The sequence below is a fragment of the Panthera tigris genome, chromosome B2 (genome assembly GCF_018350195.1).
Source record: "Panthera tigris isolate Pti1 chromosome B2, P.tigris_Pti1_mat1.1, whole genome shotgun sequence".
Taxonomy (NCBI): Eukaryota; Metazoa; Chordata; class Mammalia; order Carnivora; family Felidae; genus Panthera; species Panthera tigris.
Window position 1 is genome coordinate 41107780 of NC_056664.1, and position 23822 is coordinate 41131601.

A 23822-nucleotide genomic window follows, 5' to 3' on the forward strand; every position below is an offset into this window, starting at 1 on the left:
TCCCTGGGCTCTTGGTGGATGCCACATCCACACCTTGTGATCTGGCTGCCTACCTTGGTCAGAGATGGATACAGGGGCAGGGAGCAAGGTCAGGAGGCAGGTGTAGGACTGGGGTTGGTGTGTCAGGCTTGCCCCTGACCAGGCCAGCATGGGGGTTGGTGGAGAGGGAAAGCAGTCAGGGTTAAAGTAGGCAGTTAGGCTCAGTTAGCAGGGCTGAGATGTGGCCCAAATCAGGGGCAGCGGGTGAGTGTCCTGCTGTGTTCTCCCTTCTACAGCCTCGGAATGTGGCCGGGTTTCGAGGGACTGTTCGTTATGCCTCAGTCAATGCCCACAAGAACCGGGTGAGTGGCAGAGCTGTGGGCCTGAGGATGCGGGGGCAGCAGGGCCCAGGTCAGGGGCAGAGGAAGGGGAAGAGGGTCGGGTGGGCAGCTGTTGAGGTGGGGAGAGAAGTATGGGGCAGGGGCCGGAAGCTGCCACGCCAGAGGCCATGAGTGGAACAAGATTTTGCGGCCATTTCTCCATGACTTTACCTTCTTCCTTGTTTATTGGGATTCCCTCCTCTCTGCTCCCACCATCAATCTGTGTGGATACAAGTTTTGAGACTCATACTTGATGTGTGTTGGAGGGTCAGGGATAGAGCCAAGGTTTGGCTGTCAGGCCTCCCTGAAGGGTCCCCTCCTTGTGAAGGATCAGCCCACACTCCCAGGAAGGACCTGAAAGGTGTGGGTGACCCCCCTGTTGCCACCCCCCCCCCCAGGAGATGGGCCGCCACGATGACCTGTGGTCCCTTTTCTACATGCTGGTGGAGTTTGCAGTGGGGCAGCTGCCCTGGAGAAAGATCAAGGACAAGGTGAGCCCTGTGCAGGTGGGGCTGAGGAGGTGGAGGGGGCGTGGGGTCGCTGGGGCTCCATTACCCTGTGCCCTGTTGCCTCCAGGAGCAGGTAGGGATGATCAAGGAGAAGTATGAGCACCGGATGCTGCTGAAGCACATGCCCTCCGAGTTCCACCTCTTTCTGGACCACATTGCCAGCCTCGACTACTTCACGAAGCCCGATTACCAGGTGGGAGCCTGCCACCTGGTCCCTGCACCCCCAGACATCTCTCTGGGGGTGACCATCCCCAGCAGCACCCATACTGCTGAGGCCCCACTCCCCTGTTGGCTTAGCCTCGTGTATCTCCCCCCCGGTCTTCCAACTGCATGAAACTGTTTTGTGCTCCTGCGAACAGTCTTCATGGCTAATATTTCTTAACAGCTTACTCTGTTCTCAGTGCCTTTCATGCATTAACTCATTTAAGCTTCAAAACGAGCCTTCGGTGATAATGCGTGTTCCTTATGTTACTATTCTAACACTTAACGGTTAATGAAGTCAAGTGCTTTCGAGTACTTTTCACCGAAACTCTGCATTGTCCCCATTTCATAGATGAGGAAACGAAAGCCCGATAGCAAGGCCGCGAGCAGGGCTGGGCTCAGGCACCTCTTCTGACTCCAAGTCCAGTGCTTTTTCCAAGGTGCCACCACCACACCCCTAAGGGACCCACTGACCCCGACAGGAGAATGAGGATACATCAGCAGTGTTCTGCCCAGGACCCACTATGTGCCAGGCACAAGTCTGCACACCACAGGGAGCATAGCATCGGGCACACAGTGGGCCCTCAGTGAAGTGGGTCCTGCCAGCAGAGAGAACCTGCCCTATATTCTGGAGAGAGTTAAGTCAGAAGTGGAATGGTCCGGGGTGCCTGGATGGCTCAGTCGGTTAAGCATTCAACTTTGGCTCAGGTCATGATTTCACAGTTCATGGGTTCGAGCCCCGCATCAGGCTCTGTGCTGACAGCTCAGAGCCTGGAGCCTGCTTCGGATTCTGTGTCTCCGTCTCTTTCTGTCTCTCCCCTGCTTGCGCTCTGTCTGTCTCTCCCTCTCTCTCTCAAGAATAAATAAACATTAAAACAATTTTTTTAAAGAAAGTGGAATGGTCTGGGGGCCTCTGGTGTTCTACAGGTGCCCACCGCCTCCAGAGCCTAGAGCCTAGAGGTTGTGGACAGAGATGCCTCACTTGGGCAATAGAAGGCCCTGCCCCCCTCCCCTCGCCCAATCCTCAGCCTCCTGGGGTTCCCCAGACCAGACAGCTGCGAGTGAGCGAGCACACGGTGTGCGGCCCCGTGCTGGCTGCTGAGGAATGTCGAGCTGCAGATCAGGAAATGTGTGGGTGGGGGAATCAGGGAAGGCTTGCTGAGCAGAGAGGATTGGTGGTAAAGGCGGTGTGGGCGGAGGAAGCAACCTGTGCAGAGGCATGACCCCAGGTGGTGGTTTTGGGAAATGACTGGTGCTTCCAGGCTGCGGAGGCTTCCCCCCCCCCCCCGCACTCCCCCCCCCAGATGGTGGAAATGGCAGAGCAGGCTGGGGATGGTGAGCAGGGGACAGATCTCAGAGGGCTTGTGTCCAGCCAGCGGGGCTCAAACCAAGATAGTAATTTGCGTACTGATTTGCATATCATGTGCATGTTTTCATTTAAAATCAATGTGCCCTTCTCCTTCCAGTGCCCCTTCTCGGCCTATCCCTGTCCTGGAAGGCCCCTCTCTTCCCTCTGCAATCCCGGCAACTGTCCTTTCCTCCTGGCTAGCCCCAGGGTCACCTCTCTGTCCTCCCGCCACCCCCACCCCTGCAGTTGATCATGTCGGTGTTTGAGAACAGCATGAAGGAACGGGGCATCGCTGAGAATGAGGCCTTTGACTGGGAGAAGGCGGGCACCGATGCCCTCCTGTCCACAAGCACCTCCACTCCACCCCAGCAGAACACGCGGCAGACGGCAGCCATGTTCGGGTGAGTCTTGGGAGGGATGACGGCCCAGTGGGGGGCCAGGTGACCTCTGCCTAGTGCTGTCACCCAAAAAGCCAGCCCTCTCCTCCTCTTCTCACCTGGACACATCTGGCTGTCTTTCCCATCCAAGGTGCTCAACAGTGGGGTTCTCAGACCCCAGGCGGTCCTGCCCCATCTCCACCTTCAATCTGGGGACAGGGTGCACATCCTCATTTGGAGTTTTTGACTTTCCAGGGGAGTGGGGAGCCCTGAGTGAAAATACCTGAGCCCCACCGTCTGTTTCTGTTGCTCACATGCATCCATTTAGTGAACATGTCTCGAGCCCCAGCACTGGGGCCTGTGGGGGCTCAGAGAAGAAAGTTGCAGCCCCCGCCCTCAGAGTGCTCTTGGTTGGGTCTGGGATATTTGTAACGGATGGGTCAGCGATTCCAGAACCCTGTGACAAGCACAAAGACAGAGGCACCTGGGGAGGGGCCAGAGTGAGGAGGGACACCCCACCCTGCCGCGGGGGCAGCCAGGGAGAGACAAGGGTAGGGGCTCCAGGAGAGAGACCCGTACTGTAAAGATACCGCTCAAGGAGTTCCAAAGTGACTCCTCTTTACACCCATTCCTGGTCTAAATGAGGTCAGCCAGTGAACTGTGATGGAAATCTGGCTGGGCCTGGAAAGCAATGGGCCTCTTAAATTAACAGGATGAGGTGGTGCCCTGCCCGTCCCGGGCAGTCACATCTCCTTGCAGCCCTTTGCCGGACTAAGGACAGTCTAGTTGCAGGCTTTGTGAGCCAGGGATGGGGATGGGCCTAGGGACATCCCCACCCCTGCCAAGGCCTCTACCGTGCCTACTCCCATGGGTGGCAGTGATCTCCAGGGCCTGTGCTGGGAGGAGAGAGAACCCCTGCCAGCCTTGCCCACGGCCCCTCCTGGCCCCTCCAGGGTGGTCAACGTGACGCCAGTGCCCGGGGACCTGCTCCGGGAGAACACCGAGGACGTGCTGCAGGGCGAGCACCTGAGTGACCAGGAGAACGCACCCCCAATCTTGCCTGGGCGGCCCCCTGAGGGGCTGGGTCCCAGCCCCCACCTTGCCCCCCACCCCGGGGGTCCTGAGGCTGAAGTCTGGGAGGAGACGGATGTCAACCGGAACAAACTCCGGATCAACATCGGCAAAGTAACTGCAGCCAGAGAGAAGGACGTGGGTGGCCTTCCCCCGCTCCCACCCTGGTTCCCAACCCATGGCCCCCCTCCCGCTCCTCCTGTGTGCCCTCTCCCCAGCCATGTGCCCACCTGCCCTGTCTCCGTGGCCTTGCCCCATGTCAGGATCACCAGCGTCGACCTCCCTCAATCTCCTTCACCCTGGGAAAACCACTTGACCCGCAGCCGCCCTGTCAGCCCCAGTTCATGGCACTCCCCTCTCCTGCAGACCCCTTGTGTGGTGGAAGAGGAGCAGAGCCGAGGTGTGGGGGTGCCCAGCTCCCCGGTGCGTGCCCCTCCAGACTCACCGACAACCCCAGTCCGTTCTCTTCGCTACCGGAGGGTCAACAGCCCTGAGTCTGAGAGGCTTTCCACAGCGGATGGGCGGGTGGAACTGCATGAGAGGAGGTAGGTCTGCGGCTAGGGGGACGGCCAAGGGCCTTCTGGCCCCCTCAGCCTTCACGTGGCTGGTCTGTAGGAAAGATTAGATGCAAGGTTGGGGGGCCCCAGGAGTGTTGAGAGGGTTATACTAGGGCCTGGGGTCAGACTCGGTTGGTTGGAGGGGGGCAGATACAGAGGCCCCAGCTCATGCCACAAAGGGATGTAGGGTGGAGGCATGCCATACGAGTGGGAAGCTGGGTCCCTTGGCCCCGGAGGAGGCCAGGGGGTGAGGTGGTATGTGGGTGTGCTTCCAGAACCTCTCCCTAGAGACTAATTACAGGTGCCTCAGAGCAGCTGACTAGGCTCCCTTCAGCTGTGGGGGAGGGCCCTGGGAGGAGAGCAGGGAGTGCTCAACTCCAAGAGTGGTGGATCAGGTTTTGGGGGTCAGGGCTCAGGGATCTGAATGTCACAGGGGGGACCTGGTTGGTGGGAGGAGAGTTTAGAGCCAAAACGATCCTTCAGGATGGAGGAGGGGGGGTGCGAATGTAAGGGTGGTCCATGGCCATCAGGGACCAGAGTCAGAAGCCTGGATGAGCTGTCCAGTGGGTGGGACAGCTCAGGTGGGAGAGGCCTGTGAGAGATGTCCCCACCCTCGCTTTGCTCTGGGCGGGGCTTGACCTCACAGCAGGGCTGAGGTCTTCTCCGCACCAGGAAAGGGGTCTTTTCCCAAGGCCCAGCCTAGGAGGGCCCAGTGTGCCTCATCCCCATCTCATTCATGGCCCCTCCTCTGGCTTGTGCTCCAGACTGCACTCTGCCTCTGGGATGGGGCACGGCGCCCCTTTGGAGCATGGCAGTACTCAAGACAGGGGAGCCCTACACCAGTCCCCATGGCACCCCCAGGACAGAGGGATGTGGGCCCTGTGCTCAGGTGGCCAACAGCCCTCACACATACACTCACACTCACACAGGTTGGCCTCCCTGGGACTGAAGACCACATTTTCATCCATGGTAGCCCAGAGGGTTCAGGAAACAAGGAGAACTGAGGAACGGCAGTTTGGAAGGGATATCAGTGGAGAAGAGAGGTGGGAATGCCCCGAACAAAGACAGTCCTGAAGAGCAAACTGGTTTGATTCAGAATGAACACCTTGTTTCAGGGATGATGGGAAGAGGAGATGGCTGAGGAGAGATTTTCTGGAAGGGAAGGTTCAGGATCTCGTAGGCAGGGCAGAGGGTTTGGGTGGGCTCTGGGACACCTGGGAGGCAGGAAAAAGTATGAAGCAGATGGGATTTGGATTCTCCTTCTCCTCCTTCTCCCCTTTTCTCGCCCCCCCCTTTTCCCCTTCAGCCCCTCTCTCCTTTGTGTCCATCAAAACAAACCATGCTCTCAGGAAAGGAAGCAACACCAGCCATTCGCATGGGAGCATCAGTGTAGGACCCTGGGTGGCCCACCTCAGGGATGTTTGTATTTAAAGCCTTATTAAATCAAAACAAATCTTGTGGAGAGGGAGGAGTTGGTAGGTCCCACAGACCAGGGCAGGGGGGTGTTGAGAAAGACCCACAGTGGCTCTGAACTGCACCCCTCTGTGTCACAGGCTCAAGGCTGCGGGAGAAAAAAAAGTCAGCCCCCTGCCCACAGCCTGAGCATGAGGGTGTGCACAACCCCAGGGGAGCTAAGCCTCCATGGTCCTCGGTGGGGGCACCCTGGCCTTTGTGTAGCTTCCTGAAGGCAGCAAAATCTTCACCTTGGCACTGGTACCCTCCCCTCCAGTTGAGAACCTCTGGAAGTAATGTGAGGTTCACAGCACAGTGTAAGGTAACAACGGAAGAGGTGTCCCAAGGTAGGATCACTGCCCCAGAGTGAGATGGGACCCAGTCCCTGGCTGGCAGGGCTCACAGCCTCGTGGGGAGACAGGTATGTAAACACACGTGCTCCACTCTGTGAGGACAGGGGCGCACAGACAGTGCTGGGAAGGCAAAGTAGCCCCCCAGGCAGGATGGAAAGGCTCCCCCCACAGGAGGTGACATCCAAGCTGCTTGGGACAGCAAAGGGTGGAAGGTCAGGCCATGTGGAGAGAGTGACGTGTGTAATGGCACAGAAATATGAGCACATGCGCAATTTGGGGAAAAGCCAGTGACTCTGACATGGGTCCGGCTGGGAGAATGGTGATACTGGGCCTTAGTCTGGCTGCTTGAGTGCCAAGCTAAGCAACATAGACTTTGTCCTCGGGGCTGGGAGCCACTGGAGTTTGCTAGGGGTGGTGAAACCAGCCAGCCAGACCTGGAGGTGGTGGTAGAAGAAGCTGGAAAGCTCATCTGCAAACTCAAGGGCCAGATGGGTGTGTTTGCCCTGGAGGCAGCCTCTGACGGAGTGTGAGCACTGGACCAGCAAGCATAAAGTGGGCCTTAGGGAGATTAAGTTTCCTGGCTGGTCCAGAAGGGAGCGTTCCTTGGGCACAGGAACCAGGTTTTATTTTCTGCATGTTTGTATTCCTGGAACACAGTAAGCATTCAAATACATGTGTTGAAGGGAATGAATGCATGAATGGATGAATGAAATCTTTGTGGGGAGTGAGGTTCGGGGGTGGTAATCTAGGAGGTGACCGGGCCTGGCCCAGGGTGGGAGAGATGCTGTGGTCAGTAGGTTCTAGGGGTCACATTGCACCTGGCCACCTACTCGAGTTCCTTGGAGATTTGGAGAGGCTTGGCACTGAGCCTCCTGTGGGCTGGCTTTGCAGGTCACGAATGGATCTGCCCGGCTCACCCTCGCGCCAAGCCTGCTCTTCGCAGCCGGCCCAGATGCTCTCAGTGGACACAGGCCACGCCGATCGGCAGGCCAGCGGCCGCATGGACGTGTCAGCCTCCGTGGAGCAGGAGGCCCTTAGCAACGCCTTCCGCTCAGTGCCGCTGGCCGAGGAGGAGGACTTTGACAGCAAGGAGTGGGTCATCATTGACAAGGAGACAGAGCTCAAGGACTTCCCCCCGGGGGCCGAGCCCAGCACATCGGGCACCACGGACGAGGAGCCCGAGGAGCTGCGGCCGCTGCCCGAGGAGGGCGAGGAGCGGCGGCGGCCAGGGGCAGAGCCCGCCGTCAGGCCCCGGGGACGAGGCATGCAGACGCTGGCTGAGGAGGACCCTCGGCAGATTCCAACCCAGCCCCTACCACCCCAGCTGAGCCAAGCTGATGGCCGGTCAGAGACGTCGCAGCCCCCCACGCCCGGCAGCCCTTCCCACTCGCCCCTGCACTCGGGACCCCGGCCTCGACGGAGAGAGTCCGATCCCACAGGCCCGCAGAGACAGGTAAGGTTGGGCTTGCACCCACTCCCCACCCCTGGATGCCCATAGTTTTTGCCTGGAGCGCTCTTGATGTGCTCCTTGTGTGCTCTATGGGGGTTATTGAATAGCACCCAACAGTTGCAGGCTGTGATGAAGGTAGACAGGTTTCAGGGTCCAAAACCATGCTTGGGGGACAAAGCTTCCAGAGAAGGCACCCTCAATGTTCTGAGTTGAGTTTTGCATTATGAGCAGTGTCAGCCAGGTGACAAAGCAGGAGAAAGTCCTCCCAGGCCAAGCAGACAGTGTGTACAAAGGTCCGGAGGTGGCAGTCAGAAAGCACTGCGCTGATTGCATGTTGCAGCAGATGAGGCTGAGGGGTAGGTCCCTGGCTCCATCCTGGAGGGCCTTGGGGCTGAGCTAAAGGATTAGAGCTTGATTCTGAGGACTCGGTGAGCCACCCAAGGCTTTTAAACAGGGGTGTGACCTATGTTTACCTTGGTCCTCTTGAATGATCCCTCCGGCTGCTGTGTGAAAACGGATTAAAAGGTACAGAACTGCCAGTAGGAAGGCCACACAGCAGGTGCCAGCAAGAGAGTGCCCTGGTGGCTTGGACCAGGGTGGGCGCTCTGGACGTGGGGCAAGGTGGACAGAACCAAGAGGTGTTGGGGAAAGAACTGAGGGGGCTGTGAGCAGAGGGTTCCCGGCTGAGTTCTGGATGGACAGCAGTGCTGTCACTGGTGGTTTTGAAAGGAGCATGTCTCCTCTGACGGGCTGAGGAGGGCCAAGGAGGTGATGCTGGAGGGCTCTGGGACTGTGCCGCGTTCCACTCAGTCGCCCCACATTAGGGGTGTGCACCAGGTGGCTCTGGGAAATCCAAGGAGCAGGGCCCAGGGCTGGGGTCAGTTCTGCTGTGTGCTCAGATTGGGAGGCCCGGCCTGGGAGCACGTGGGTGCCCTGGAGAAGGGCAGCTCCAGGCAGGGCTATGTTCAGGCCCCATCCCCACGTCTAGAAGAGAGGGCCTCTGAGCTGAGATCCCGAAGGGACCCGAAGGGTGTGCGTCTTAGCTGTGCCCTGGATTCTGGAAAACTGGGGACTCAAAAAGTGGGAACTGTGAGAGAGGTCCTAGCCAACCTAAATTGGAGGCTCAGCCAGGGCAGAGTACGGGCTAGCATGACTGTTGTTGACCTAGACATTGTGCCCACCAGGCCAGCACTGGGTAAGCAGAAGAAGCAAGATCGGTTTGCGATTCCACGTCACTCCCCTCTCATTTTTTCCTGCATTCATTCATTTGTTCAATACCCAGTCATTCCACACTTGCTGAGCATGTAGCCTGTGGCAGGTCCCAGAGGCACCAGAGGTCATTTGCACCCACAGGAAGTGCAGAGTCTAGGAGGGGAGACTGACAGTGGTGGTAGAGGGTAGAGAGAGCCCAGAATCCAAGTCAGGAGGCCTAGATTCTGGACCTGGGCTCTCTGCTGGTCCCCTCCTGGTGACTGCAGGCCAGTTGGGTCTCAGAGAGGGAGCTGAGCTATCTGGGAGGTTTTTCTCACCTTCAGATTCCTTCCAGGTCCTGGGAAACATCCTTGCTTTGGGGAATTCCAGCCAAGGGGGTAAGGAGAAAGAGTTGGGGAAGCGGGCGCAGGGGACTTGTTCAGTCTCAGCCTTGGGCTCAGGTCCTGCTTGCTGTGGACAGGCAGTGAGTTGTATGTGTCTGGAGGGGGCGTTAAGTGTTTGGGGACTTGGTTTCCCCATAGTGCACGACAGCGAAGTTGGTTGGCATTCTTTTGCTGTGTGTGTGCATTTCTGTATCAGCTCAGCTCAGGAGCGCACATGGGTGTGGGTGTGCACACACAGTGGTGCATCTGTGGAGCATGCAGCGGGTCTGCAAGAGCGCAGGGAACCCTGGGAGCTGAGATAGCAAAGCTGGAGGGCTGATAATCATCAGAGCAAAAATTCTGGTGACAGTGACCAGAGATGCATTGCTCTTAATGCCTCCGTATTTCACATGTGTCTTCCTCACAACAATTAATGCAAATAAGGAGGACCCCCCCCCCCGCCCTCCGCCGCCCCGCGCTTCAAAAGGTAAGGAAACCAAGGCTGGGAGGGGCTGAGCCTTTAGCCCAAGATCACCAGGGGGCAAGAGGTAGAGCTGGGCGAGCGCTGTCTGAGGCCTGTGAGTTTAGGAGAGGAGCAAACAGGCCAGAGAGAGCAGCATCGTGTAGGGTCAGAGAGAACCGGAGTACTTACGTGTGTGAATGCACGTGTATGTGTTCACCCGCTGGCTGGGCCACATCAGCAGGTGTGCCTTGGGCACAGCAGTGTGCACGGTGGCCTGTGTGTGTGTGTGTGTGTGCGGCTATGTGTGAGCACACGGGGTGTGACATGTTTTACCGAGTATTTCAGTACAGCACAGTCCAGGTGAAGGAGGCAGAGACCCTCCTTGTCAAGGGCAGAGGAAGACGGAGAAGTGGACTGGCACATTTGTTCCTTCTTTCTTTGGTCTGAAAGGAGTCCTGAGTCCAGGCTATGGGGGGCTCCCAAGACTGGCTGCACGCTGGAACCACCCTGCCACCTTTCTGCAGGGAATCCCCTCCTAGATCTAGCTTGCTCTGCTCAGCATCTGATGTGTGAACTTCCTCATAACAGTAATCCTTAAAGATACAAACACCTGCAACACTGTGGGGAGCAGGGACGAGGATAATGTGGAACCAGGCGCAATTTTAGAGCATCTATTGTTCCTTGGTGTGAATGCCATGATATGTTAAACTTTCTCTTTACACACACACACTGCTTTCTTCTGCAGGGAATTTAAGGTGCAAATTAGTAGTGGCTGGAAAGCTAAGGCCGAGGGGAAGGCAGCAGAGTGTGTGTGATTTGGGGGAGAGATGTTTACCATCCTTTGCCGGTTGTCTCTGGCTGATAACACAGCAGGCCAGCATTCTCTGAGTGCATGGACATTTGCTTGGCCGCCACTAGAGCATTTCTCTGCCACGTGCCAGGCAGCGTGCTGGGGGCTGGGGACAAAGATGAATAAGGCTTCACAGTTCTGCTCTTTCAGAGCCTGCAGTTCTCAGGCGTGGGTGGGGATGCAAAGGTGTGGACATGGGTGTTTATTGGCAAGGGCCATAAAGCGGAGAGCAGAGAACTCTTCTTTGCTAGAAGGGGGGGCCTGCCTGGGAAGCTGGGTGGTCTCGCAAAGGTGGCACTTCAACCGGGCATGGAAGGCAAGTGAAGGGCAGGAGCACGCTGGGATTAAGTCCTTCCGGAAGCTGCCACACTCTGGCTGGGGTGTTAAACTCAGACTGCGCACGTGTGCTGCGAGGGGAGCTGTGGGCTGGTGTCTCTATCGCTTGGATGGAGGGCCTCGGACCCCTAACCCTCAGTGCAGCCAGGACCGCCAGCTCAGAAGGAGCTGGAAGGAAAAACAGGGTGGGGCCAAAGACAATCCTATCAGAGTCTTCTGTCTCCCCCTCTCTCTGATGGAGGCTCCATGTTGGGTCCCTGCGTCCCCATTTGACATCTATAAGGGGGCACTGGAACTGAGTGTCCTGGCCTACCCCACCCCACCACTCCTTCAGCTTTCTGGCAGCTGGCCCAGCCCAGTCCTCAGGACCCACCAAAAGCTATTTAAACTGACTTCAGTCACAGGAAGAGCTAGGGGTCAGGATGGGAAAGGTCTGGTGACACCCCAGTCACCATTTCCATCCCCACAGGCCTGGGATGCACAGGCCCACTTTCCCTTTTCCTTCTCAGGGTATGAGGCCAAGAGGGCACAAACAGGATTCTTCCAGATATCTGTGAGGTGGCCAACCCCCTCCCACCGGCTGCCTTGTGGCTCCGCCTTGGAGAGGACTGGGGGAAAAGCCACTTTGGAGAAATGGTTTCTGTTTGCCTCTCCTACCAGTCCTCTATTCCTTTCCTCATTCTCAAGAGTGACTTAAAGGATAATGGAACAGCTCACATGACACAGCATTTACTCCAAGGCAGTCCTAAGTGCTGTGCATATTATAAACACCTAATCCTTATAACAACCCTATGAGGTGGGAACCATTATTACTCCCATTTACAGGTGAGGAAGCTGAGGCAGGAGAAGTGAAGTAGCTTGCTTGAGGTCACCCAGGTAGTGAGTGGTAGAGCTGGGATTCAAACGTGGATAGCCGGACTCCAGAGTCCTACCATTCTGCTACATTTTGTTCACTGAGACCCTGGCATCCCGCTGTGGTACAGGCAGAGGGTGTGCAAGGAATGTTCTCTGGACCACGTCATGAGGAGTAAGGAGTACAGCTGGGGAGACAGATGGCAGGTAACAGTTGCAGAGGGGCCTTCCTGGGGGGGGACGGCGGAGGACTCCTCAAGCCCAGAGGGAACTCTGAGCTCCCACAGGCTAAGGCAGGAAGAAGGCTGCCCAGGGGAGGTGAGTGACCAAGGTCTCGGCAAGGAGACCGAGGTGTGAGAGGTGCCAGAGAGGAGGAGGACTGGGAAGGGAGTTGGAGGCCAGAGGCTAGGTTCTGAGGTTGGACGGGGCAGTGTGCACCCCTCCACCTGGCCGACCCTGTCCCCCGCCCTGCCCGGGACGCCAGCGCCGCAGGGGCTGTGAGCGGTGGGTGGCCCCCCCGAGACGGAGCTGTCGAGTCTGTGCCTGACGCCTCTTTTCCCTCCACTCTCTTGGTCTCTTTCAGTTGGAGGAGGACAGACTCTCGGGGCACTCCCTCCCGCGGTACAGCCCTCTGCGACGACTGGCGTCCTCCGTGTTCTCCTCCTCCACGCTGGAGACCGAGCATTACCCTCACCCTGGCGGCGGCGGCTCCTCCGGTTCCCTCATTCAGCGCAGCCGCTCGGCGGAGAGCAGCCCCGTGCGGGCGCCCCACCGGCGCCATGCGCCCCTCGCCGCCGGCAACCACAGACTCGTGCCCTCGGTGCTCCGCATCTCGCGGTCCCAGCTGCAGCAGGTGTGGGCCCGCTTCACCCACAAGACCTAGGCTGGGCTCCCCCCCCTCCTGGAGGGGGCAGGTGGGGGGGGTGGGGAGCAGGCAGAGACCATGGTTCCTTCCCAGGTCGCAATAATCACACACTCACACACCCCATCCCATCCCCATCATGCAATACAGCCCCATATAACGTTGGCCCAAGGTACTGTAATGCCCACCCCCACCCCCCAACGTCTCCCTTTGCTTGGTGCCAGCCAAATGGTGCAGGGAGGGGTGGGGCTGTCGGTGCGCCTTCAGGGACAGGACAGAAGCACTGGGCTGGAGCCACTAGTGGGTCCAGAGTCCGGTGGAAAGCAAGGTGTCAGGGAGAAAAGGCATGCTGGGTCAGAGTCGGTCTGGCATGGAGTTCATTCTGTTTAATCGGTGACTTCTTGGCATGGCGGGGCCGGTTCAGCCCTGGGGGAGGGGGCAGAAGATTGAGACCCTCTCCTGTAATGTGTCTGTTTATCTGTGTGGGGCAAGGCATGTGGCCCTGTGTATGAGCTGGGGGCCTAGTCGGCCAGATTTGGGGCTCGGTAGAGAGTGCCTCTGTACTCAGTAATGTGAAGGGAAAGCAGGCTTGTGATCCAGCGAGTCTTTCCCATGCCCTTGTCACAGAGGACAGAGCCCCTACCTCCCACATCTGACCCAGGAGGCCTGAAGCTCAGTCCCCTGTAGGCTGCCCTTGGCCCAGGGCATATGTGCCATCACCCCCTGGTGGGACTGGTTGCCCAGCTCGTTAGGAGCTGAGGATGGACGAATGGGGGCCTGGCGTCTGCCCCTCAGAGGGAGCTGGAGCCTAGGGTGAGGGGGCTCAATCTAGAAGCAGTGGCAGAGAGGGTGGTTGTTAAGGATGAGGCGGCACCTGTGAGCTCAGGACAAATCCCAGACAGCAGCAGCCCCACGAGTGTCCCTTTTAGAGGATGACTACTTCCTGTGAGTGCTCAGCCAAGCCAGTTGGCCCCCAGGGACCATGGTGAAGAGGGAGCACAGGGTAGGCAGATCACACGGGGATCTGGAGATGGGTGCCAGATTGCTATGCCCTTTCCGCTCATTTCTCAGCCCCCAACCTGTCACTGCAGGGACCCCCAAGGTTCCCTTTCCTCATTCCTGCCCCTGTCAGCCAGCACCTCTGTTTCTCTGGGTAATGGAGTAGTGGTGGGGAGGGTGCCAGGAAGGGTAGTGCCTATGCCTATTTAGAAAGGGAAGGAAGGGTTGAGGCCTGAAGGTTTGCAAAATATTTATTGCAGTGAGATTGTGTTGGTGTATATGCTTGTGTGCATGCATGTACACTTGTGAGTGTGAGTGTGCTTACATATGAATATTTGGGCATGTGGCAAGGCTGCCATGGACAGGTGCTGAGGCTGTGCACTGCAGAATTCCAGGGAGTACCATTTACATAGATCCTAATGTGAATGACACCCACTGAATTTGCAGTGTGGCAGCCCTATGTGTGTGGGTGTGTGTGAGTGTGCACGTGTGTGTGTTAGGGAGTCAGAAAAATATTTGTGCAGTCCTTGATAGTTTCCTATGTACCTACTCTCATCCTGGCTCCTCTCTCTACCCCCTTTTCCCCTTGACTCTTCTTCCTTCCCAGGTCAACTCCCTTCAACTCCCCAGCTATCTCTGGTTGGAGTAGAGGCCTCAGCATCCTTGCCCCAACTTGGGGGTGTCATAAGTGGGTGGGCAGTGCTGTTTGGCTGAAATGTCCTCACGGCTGGCTGGCACTGTGTATAGCTCATTCACATGAGCTATACCCACACTCACTACATTCTTTTCTCCAAAATCTGTTCTTATCTGAGGATGTCTGGGCCAAGAGCACCTTCCTAATCTAGGAATGAAAGCCAGACTCCTGCCCTAGTACTTGTGCCCCACTCCCACCTCATCCCAGCTGCTTACTTTTGAACCTCCCCAAGTTCAAGCCTCTGTTGCCCTCCAGTGTGTTTTGGGTGGCTCTACATCCTGCTGTGGCAGAGGGGAGAGGAGCGGCAGGGTAGACCCTTTGAAGAGAAAGGACAAAGAACACAAAGCACAAAGGTTAGGGGGTGGGATGGACAGTAGCCCCACTCCCGCCTTCCACATTCTGGCACTGCCCCCTTCCCTTCCCCCTACCCTCTGGCCCTCTTCCCATCTTCCCTAGCTAGTGGCAGAGGGTGAAATGAAGGGGAGTCTGTCCACCAGCAGCTCTGAAAGTCAGCAGCGGTGGGGGCAGGGCCCCTGCTATCGGGGGTTAGATGAAACCAAGCACTCTGTTATCCGGCATTCCCTTCCAGAGGGTTCTGCTACCTGACCCTGAGCACAGCTCCCACTCGGTGACCAGAACCCTGAGGTACTCTAAGATCCCAAAGTGCCTTGTGACTTATCAAAGATGATGGCACTAGCTTCAGCCTCTGTTTTAGCATTAAATACATATTTCTGTTTCCAAAGCTTTTGGAGGTGGGGAATCCTGTTAAGCATTCCAAAGGTGGCTGAATTTTCACAGACACCCCTCCCCTCCCAAACTGATACCTGTGGGAGAGGATGTGTCCTTTAAAGTAAGATCGTGATTCAAACATTCTGTCCTTTAGGGGACATCCTTTTGCATACCCTCTGTGGTGATGGGGAGAGTATTTTGTAAGCCATAATGCTCTGAGCCAACAGGAGGTGATCCTGATAACATTATTATCTTTTGAGGGTGGCTCTGATTTCTGGAAAGAGCAAAGGCCATTTGGAACTACGTGTATTGGGTCAAGTTTATGCGCAGCTCGGTAGAGCCATGCATGCTTTGCGTGCACGAGTATAGTCGCTTGTCTGTAAGGGCCCAGGCTGGGTAGGGAAGTTGTGAGTCTGCGGTGTTGTTGGGCTCTTTTTCTGCAGGGTTTCCCAAAGAGGAGGTCACACACAGCTTCCCCAGGGGCAGCTTTGAAAAGAGGCAGCATTCTTTGCTGTACTTCCAAAATGGTGTCTTTGTACTTTATAGTCACACCCTGCATATAGTGATGGCTTCCAATTATTATTTTTAAATTTTATTTAATGACCAGTGGCACATTGGTACTTTATTATGTGCCAGGCAGTGATTGAAGCAGTTCACAAAATTAACTCATTGAATCCTCATAATAGCCTAGGAGGTAGATCCCAGTATTACCTGCATTTACTAGATTAATCAGAATATTTAAGTTACCAAACATTAAAACACTCACCAATGCCGAATAACTGAGGTCTTGTTTGATAGGCATTTTAGAGCATTTTAGTCTGTGTAGTGGTCTATTTACTGTCCTTTCTGCTTGGCTCCTCCTTGCTCTACCTAAGAGGCAGGGAGTTGTCTAGAAGCCAGACTCTCCTCCCTTCTCCATTCCCACTTCGGTGTGGGATGGTGTCCAGGTGGGGATCACTCCAGAGTACCAGGGTCGGTTGCAGTGGCTGACCCTATCTCTCCAGAGACCCCACCCTCTCCATCCCACAACCCCAGGCATCCCAAAGCAGCTCTGGAGATTCAGAGGGTGGAGTAAGAGCTACAGTGAGAAGGCAGGTACTCAGAACCATGACCTTGGAGTATTTTGGACTGGGGTGGGGCGGGGGGGGGGTGTTCCTGGGCTTCAGGCTCACAGGGGAGGTACTGGCATTGGTTAGCACTGGCCATGGGGATTTGAGCTGTCACCAACTCACACCTCAACAGGAGCCAAGCAGTGTCAGAGAGAGGGCAGGTTTGGGGACTGTGATAAATGGGAGAACCATCCCCCCCATCCTCAGCTCAGCCAATTGTTGCCACTATCTTCCAGTTTTTTTTGTGTGTGAAATCTCCCAACTTTTAATTATTGGCATCTCATTTAAAAAAAAAACAAACAAACAACTTTTTAAAGAAAAATCACTGTGAGCCAAACAAAACTGGCTTAAGGGCAGAGACTCTGAACACAATTTGCATCCTCTGTGAGCCTGAGGACTCCCTACCCTCCTCTTCTGTCCAAGGCTGCAGCACTTCAAGGGGGATGATGTTCCTCCCAGGAACTCAAAAATCAAGTGGGCTTCTAAAAGGAGGCAGCTCACGGCCGACCAGTGGGGGATGTGTGGCGTGTGCTGTGTGTGCATGTCGGTGACCTCATGGTGTGTGTGCCTGAATGTGTGTGTGGTCCAGTGGGCTTGTTGGGGTAAGTGGGGTCCTCCGGATAGGACCAGTATTTTCTCTGATGGCACAGGACCCGAGGTCAGTGAAAAATACTCTAGTAAATTCTCAGTAATGAGTAAACACCCCCACACACTCAAGGCAGCTTGGGTCACAGCAATAACCACTGATCATTCATCCCAACCACTAGCATCCTGAATCCATCAATCTCCCTCTGCATTTTCCAGTTTGGGGGAAAATGGGCATAGCCGTGCCCAGCATGTGGGGGAATGATGGGACCTTTGAGCCATGCGTGTACATTAACCCTTGCTTCCCCAGCCAAGGGGGTTGGGTAGACCCCTCCAATCCCAGGAAAAAGTAGGGGTCCTCTCTGTAGAGGGTCCCGGGACCCTCCTTTTCTCTCCTCTGCCCTGCCTAGATCCCTTTTTCTGAGGAGGGGGTGGTGTTGTCTGCCCAGGTAGTGGTGATGGGGAGCCTGGGCCACTGGATGGCAGAGGAACGTGGCAAATGTGTCTATATTGGATGGCCAGGGAAGACCATGCTTAGGGAGTGTGTGGGGGCCCCTGGCTGTGGGAGAATGCAGTATCCTCTGTTCTCTTTGGGTTGATTGGATACCTGAGAATGGACCCCTAAGGAGAGCCTGAACACCACCCCACCCTACCCCAAACTCCTCTAAGATTCCGACCCAAAGGGCAGGAATCTGCCCACTGCCATAGGCAGTCCTTGGTAACAAGGAGTGTGGCAAATCACTCTCCTTTTTCTTTTATGTTTACTTTTGAAAGAGATAAGAGTGTGAGCAGGGACAGGGCAGAGAGAGAGGGGGACAGAGGAGGATCCCAAGTGGGCTCTGTGCTCACAGCACAGAGCCCACCATGGGGCTCTATCCCACCAACCTCGAGTTCATGACCTGAGCCAAAGTCGGATGCTTAACCGACTGAGCCATCCAGGCGCCCTGCAAATCACTCTCCTGAAGTTGGAGGGCATGTCCCCAAAGTTTGCATTATTCCTATTAGGTACAGAGGTGCCTCCTGGGACTTGTGGGTCAGCCTCTGAAAATTTTAAAGCATCCTTCTCCCTAAGGGAGAGGCTCCCAGCCTGAGGACCACATCCCTCAAATATCCCCAATGGCTCCCCATACCATCCAGTGGGCTTCCTAGCTCAGGGCACCCCGGAGCCTGAGTGGACCCCTTCCCCCCATGTAAAGAGTTAAGAAGCAGTAGGGGAGGAGAGGCAATGAAGCCCAGAGGACTATGGGAACCTTTCTAGACCTCTCCTTTCACTTGGCTCCGCCGTCAGTCCCGTAACATACCGTCCCTTCTACCTGCACAGGCTTTGCGGGTGCGGGGGGTGGGGTTCACCTTGCCACAACTAACTGGCCCGCACACACACGCACACTCCATTGCTGCGCGCACATTTCATCCACTCTCCGGACAGCAAACTAGTAGCCCCGGCCGGGAGAGCACAAAGATCGCGTTTCCGGGCACCCCTCGCAGGTTTATAACTACTGTAACGGGACCCCAACCACCACTTCCACTCTGTCCCCGCCCCCGGGACCCGCCCCCACACTCCCGTTCCCGCGGCCAGCGCGCCACGAATGTATGGTCCGTCTTTTTAGCTGCTACGCGCGCGACCAGGGTACCGCCCGACACCACCCCCCCAGCCCCGCCTTCCACGTCGCCCCGCCTCCGCGCGCGCCCTCGGGACCTTCGACCCCCTAGCCCCCCGCCGAGCTGCCTGCTGCTAAATACCCCTTCTCGGGGGTTAGCCCTCCCCGCCTCCCCGCCCTCGCGCCAAGTTTGTGTTTGCTTTCCCCTCCGCCGGCTCGCGGCCACTGGGTCCCCGACCCTGGGGCGGGGGCTCGCCCCTCAGTGCTTCCAGGGCTGGGGTGCAGACGAAGGGCTGGGAGGGGGAGCTGGCCAGTTCTCCCGGCTCGAAGGGCCCCCGTCGCCCCACCCCAGATTCCTGTTACCTCAACTGCCCACAGCCACCCCCTCCCCCCATAATTGGCCTTGCAATTGGATGCCAAAGAGCCCAGAGTTGAGGGGGAGACAAGCTTTGAGCCTAGGTCTCTCAGAGCCACCCAACACCCCCTTTTTACCCACGCCTCCACGTCTGTGTCTCCTGCCCCACCCCACTCCACACTGCGGGCCCTGGGGGTCCCCAAACATGCCCCCACTTCCAGCTCTTCTCCCTCCCCACCCCCGAAAATAAAACTCAGGGACCAACATCTGCTTCCTTTGCACTTGCTCTGTCGACCCCTCCCCTCACCCACACTTGGAGGGGCTTCCGTGGGGGAGCAGGCGGGGTTCGGGGCCCTAATGTTTGCCAGTATTTAGCAAGGAGAGGGCTGGCCCCTGCCCCCTGAGAGGTGGGACTGGTGGGATGGGGAAGTTCAGCCCCGGGCCCAGCTGAGCCCCTTCCTTCCAGGGACCCAAGGATCCCCTCCCAGCGTTGGGAGCTGCTTCCTAATCGTGGTGGGGAGGGGAGTGAGGGATGGGAAGGGGGTTGGGGAGAGGACCCTTCCGGAGGTCCCGAATTCCAGCCAGTTTATTCCTAAGCCTCCCCCCTCCCATCACATCCCCCCCCTTTTGTACTGCAATAATACTGTATTATAAGCTTGCACTGTTCCCCAACCCTAGCCGCGTAAGCATGCACGAGAAACTCAAGACCACACACACACACACACACACACACGAAGATGGGACGCTTTTTTTTTTCTTCCTCTTTCTCTCCGGGGTGCGTCCTCAGTGTACATAGCGGCGTCGGGGGGGCCCCGGGCCCGGGTGGAAAAGCATGCACTGAGCCCCCGCCCCTAGACTGCGAGTACTGTACAAATCCAACACTTGAAACCGACACGCACACGCGCGGCGCCGCCACGGGGGTGGGACACGGACACGCACCCACGCGCACACGGCCGCGCAAGGGCGGGGGTGGGGGGCGCCCCGCCGTCACGCGTCGCTGTGCGAGGGATCTTGTGCCTTTTTAAGTCCCTGTATGTTAATGCAGACAATCCGGAGAGCTTGTGTACTACCAAAACCTGATTAAAGACGCCTTCCAGGAACCTGCGCCTCGCTTGCTTTCTTTGATACTTCTCCTTCCTAACCCACCCCTCGATGCAGACCCCAACTCCGGGGGTGCCTGGCTGAGCAGAGGGCAGGAGCTGATCTTGCTGATTCTGGGATTGGGTGGGGGCAAATTCCAGATCAAGGGATCCAGCCCCACCTCTACCTCAGCTGCCCCTAAGACGAGGACCAATGGAGAGGGGGGGGGGACCCCAGGAGGTTTGGGGCCTAGTTGGACTCTAGCAACCCTCACCCTGTCTTCTTTCATCTGGAGGAGTGGTTTGGGGATGGACCCTGGTCTCTGGGGCCTGAAACCAAATTGCCAATTTACAGGAAGAGGGATGGGAAGTAGGTGGGTGGGCACCTAAATCTGTTCTCTGTGGATCAGACTATTGAGGCCAAGCGCATGTGCCTGCCTGCAGTGGGAAGGAGGCCAGGAAGCCAGCGAGCTCTGTGAAGGGGCCATAGGAGCCTTCCCCTGCCCCTCTGCTCTGATGGGGGATCTGAGATGGCCCTGGCCTGGGGGAGAATGGTCTGTCCAGGGGGATCAGTGAAAGAGTGGATTGTGCAGAGCCTGGGGCGGGGGTGGGAGGCTGACGGATAGAATGTGGGTTGAGGGAAGACCAGGTCCATGAGAGGAGTGGGACTGGAAGAAGGAGGATTGCCGCAGAGAGAGAGAGAGAGAGAGAGAGAGTGCGTGTAAGAGGGGAGGCTCTCCTTCCGTCGTCCTGCACCCGGCTCCTGCAGGTCTGCTGTCACAGTGCCACACTTCACTCCTTGGGGCCTAAACCAAGTGTGAGGGCAGAAGGGTAAGCTAGAGCTGCATTTCTTGCCCCTGAAGCATTTAGAATGTCCTCATGCTGTGAGCTCCGGGGCAGGCAAGGATGGGTTGGGAGCACTGAGACCTGGGATTCAAGTGTGCGAGGATCTGCTTAGACCCAGGGTAGACAGCCACCTTCTCAGGTCTTCTTACCCCTCCCCGCCCCCAGATGAGCATCAATGGCCAGTGTGCCCAGGTGGGTGGCCCTGGGGTGGAGGAGTGCAGGGAGGGCCGTGGCTTGGCAGGTGTGGTTTGAGAGTGGAAACTCGGATAGGTAGCTGAAAGGTCTGGGAAGGGCAACGGTGGTCAGAGTGCTACACTGCCCACTTCTCATCTCTGGTTCCAGGTGGGGGAGTTACGGCAATGGGGGCTCCCTGGGAGGATGAGAGATGCGGGGCAATTATGGCAATGGGGGCTCCCCAGGAGGATGAGAGATGGGAGGTGTGCGCCAGCCTTGTGGGGGAGGGGTGGGATGTCCCGGTCCATCCTACAGCTTTGGTCACTCACCAGCCCCCCTTCTTTGACCTTGGGACTGTGGGCTGAAGTGCAGTGTGCAATGTCTGGGCTTGGCCAGGGTCCAGGCAGAGCTGCTCTCTGCACTCCATCTAGGGAATGGAGGTATGTAACCCATCCAGTCCCCGGCGTGGGGGGTCACTAGTGTCAAAGGCTGAGGAGAGCCTCAGCAGCAGGGAAAGATCAGAGGCTGGTCCATCCCTCCACTTTTCCTGTTGACTGGAGTAAATATGGATTAGGGCTGGACTCTGAAGCTGGGGAGGCCACAGTCTTGGGGTCTGGGCTCAGACCCCAGCAAGGGGAGGGCTGGGACTTTCATTCTCTCTGTGGGTCTTAGCTCCAGTGGCCTGCCTCACCTTCTCCATGATTCACCCTTACAGTAGCAGCCTTTTGCCAAACTCCATCAGAACCACCAGGGAGATTTAAAATAGAGAGATTTCTGGGCCTCGTCTCTGACCTACAGACTAGGGGTGGGGGGTAGGGAATAGGACTCAGGGCTCTTTAGGTTTAAAAAGCACCCCGAGAGACTCCAGTGCCAAGCCAGTCTGGAGAGCCACAATAAATAAATTGGAATCATAAAGGGTCGCTGACCTAGGAAGGGAGTAGGAAGGTGTGAGTCCTTCCAGATGCTGAGTTGCCCTTGCTGACACCCAGCACACTTGCTGCCCTCTGAGCTGGAATGGGAGAGTGTCACTGCTGTCCCCCTCCCACAGTATCCACAAATCTACAGGGCCAAGCACACAGAGGCTGTCTAGTGAACTCTGGCTGAATGAATGAGCACAGGATGGCATGGGCAAGTGGATGAATATTCACTGGGCTCAGGCATTCAGGAGAGGGTGGGGGAGGGTGAAGGGGACCTCCCACTCTCTGAGGAAGGAGGAACTTGAGCCCAGGCCTGTCCTTCCCAACATGGAGCCAGATGGGGAGAGGTGGAGGGACTCTGAAATGGAAAATCCAGTATGCTCAGGCCCTGGGTGGGCTTGTCAGTGATCCTTAGGGCAAGTCTGTCCCCGTTCTGAGGTTAAGGTTCTTCCTGCTAAAGGGCAGAAGGTCCCAGGTTTCCCTGCATGGGAGGGTGGGAGGCCAGTGAGGTGATGGAAAGAGTTTGGGGTTCTGGGCCAAGTTGGTTGATGTGCTTTGTGAAGTGGGCTTGCCAGTGCCTCTCTCCAGGCCTCAGTTTCCCAATCTGACATTGTCACTGATGCCTGATTTCAGTTCTCATCCCTCCTCCCTCCCATGTAACAGAAGGGGAAGGCTTTGAGATGGAAGGAGAAGGTTCCACCTGTGATCATCTAACATGGACACTGTGAACAGAGGGTCTGTCCTATGGATGGGGCTTTTCTAAAGGGTAGAGGGAAAGGTAGTTGTGCCACGGACGCTCAAAGTGTCAAAGATGGGACAGGGAAAATAGGCAGAGGTTCTGCTGGGTGGGTGAGTTCTGAGCTAGACAGTAGGGAGACATGATCAGAGCTCCGTGTCTGTCTATAGGTACCTAGCACTCAGTACGAGCATCTACACCACGGTGGCAACTCACCCAGGGTCTCACAGCATCCCCCTCACCTCTGCCCAGTCTTTAGCCTTACTGTTGGTAACTAAACATGACAAAGGGCCCCCAGCACAAGGCCTGGCACAGAACTAGGGCTTAATATTTGCTGAATGAATGAATGAATGAATGAGAATAGTGTAGAAAAAGAAAACAATTGCTGAGGACTTCCAGCCTGGATGTGAAGGAGAAAAAGCTCTAAGGCCATCTGGTGCCTGGCTCAGACAGGGTGTGCAGGGGTCCTGCCTGGGGTCGGATGCTACCCCATCTTGCATGCCCCCAACCCTCATTACATCCTCATGGATGGTCTGATCATGCGAAAGATTATGGCAGTTGAGGAGAGGAAAAGTCACAGCCTTGGGCAGATCCTCAGACTTGGGGATTCCCACCTTCCCCTCCACCAGCCTTTGGCTATTTGCAGAAACCTCAGCTGGGAGAGGCCCTCCTTTTCTCACCACCCTATCTCCCATAGGTGTGGCATCCAGGCATTTCTGGGCTTATAGAGGGAGGCAGTGATCTCCAAACCAGAGAAGCAGGGCAGGGGGCAGGAGGTGGGGGTGGGAGGGAGCTGATATTTATTGAGCAACTGCTATATGCCAGACCCATTGCTTATCTGATCTCATTTATGATCACAATCTCTGTGGAGTATGCATTATCCCAATTTCATTTCCTAATAGAGAGATTGCACACTCTGTGAAAACAAGGACCATATCTATCTCGTTCAATACCTGATGCACAGATGCATAGGCTCTAACATGGTGGCCAGGACAACAGACATTCTAGGACTTCTTCTTGAAGGAAGGAAGGGAGGAAGGGAAGAAGGGAGGAAGGAAAGGAGGAAGGAGGGGGGAGGCAGGAAGGGAAGAAGGGAGGAAGGGAGGAAGAAAGGAGGGGGGAGGGAGGGAGGAAGAAGAGAAAAACCCTCAGGGAAAACAAGTAGAAGGGAGGGTGATGATGCCTGCTTGGTGGGTGGACAGGAAGGTGTTTTGGAAGGTTGTTTTAAGCTCAGTCCTGGAGGAAGAATTTGTCATGTGCCCAGAGGAAGTGACAGGGACTCAGGCAGAGGGAACTGCCAGAGGGAAAGACAGCAGTGTGAGAACCATGATACATTTGGGGAACTTCTGGTGGCATCAGCATGGCTGGAGCACAAGGCGGGGATCAG

At 56.6% G+C, this 23822-nt stretch overlaps 1 protein-coding gene across 4 annotated transcripts in view; it reads left to right on the forward strand.

Annotated features, from left to right (window-relative positions):
* TTBK1 (tau tubulin kinase 1) overlaps nucleotides 1–23822 on the forward strand; it is a 41936-nt gene that overhangs the window by 11394 nt on the left and 6720 nt on the right. For all 4 annotated transcript variants that reach the window (XR_006217660.1, XR_006217658.1, XR_006217659.1 and 1 more), the window contains exons 7-13: nucleotides 276–341; nucleotides 758–850; nucleotides 936–1061; nucleotides 2664–2818; nucleotides 3748–3979; nucleotides 4232–4410; nucleotides 7119–7680. Coding sequence is in view for 1 of the 4 variants with exons in the window: in XM_042986410.1 (XP_042842344.1) it covers nucleotides 276–341; nucleotides 758–850; nucleotides 936–1061; nucleotides 2664–2818; nucleotides 3748–3979; nucleotides 4232–4410; nucleotides 7119–7680 (1413 nt within the window). In the remaining 3 variants the exon portion in view is untranslated. The remainder of the gene's footprint in view (nucleotides 1–275; nucleotides 342–757; nucleotides 851–935; nucleotides 1062–2663; nucleotides 2819–3747; nucleotides 3980–4231; nucleotides 4411–7118; nucleotides 7681–23822) is intronic.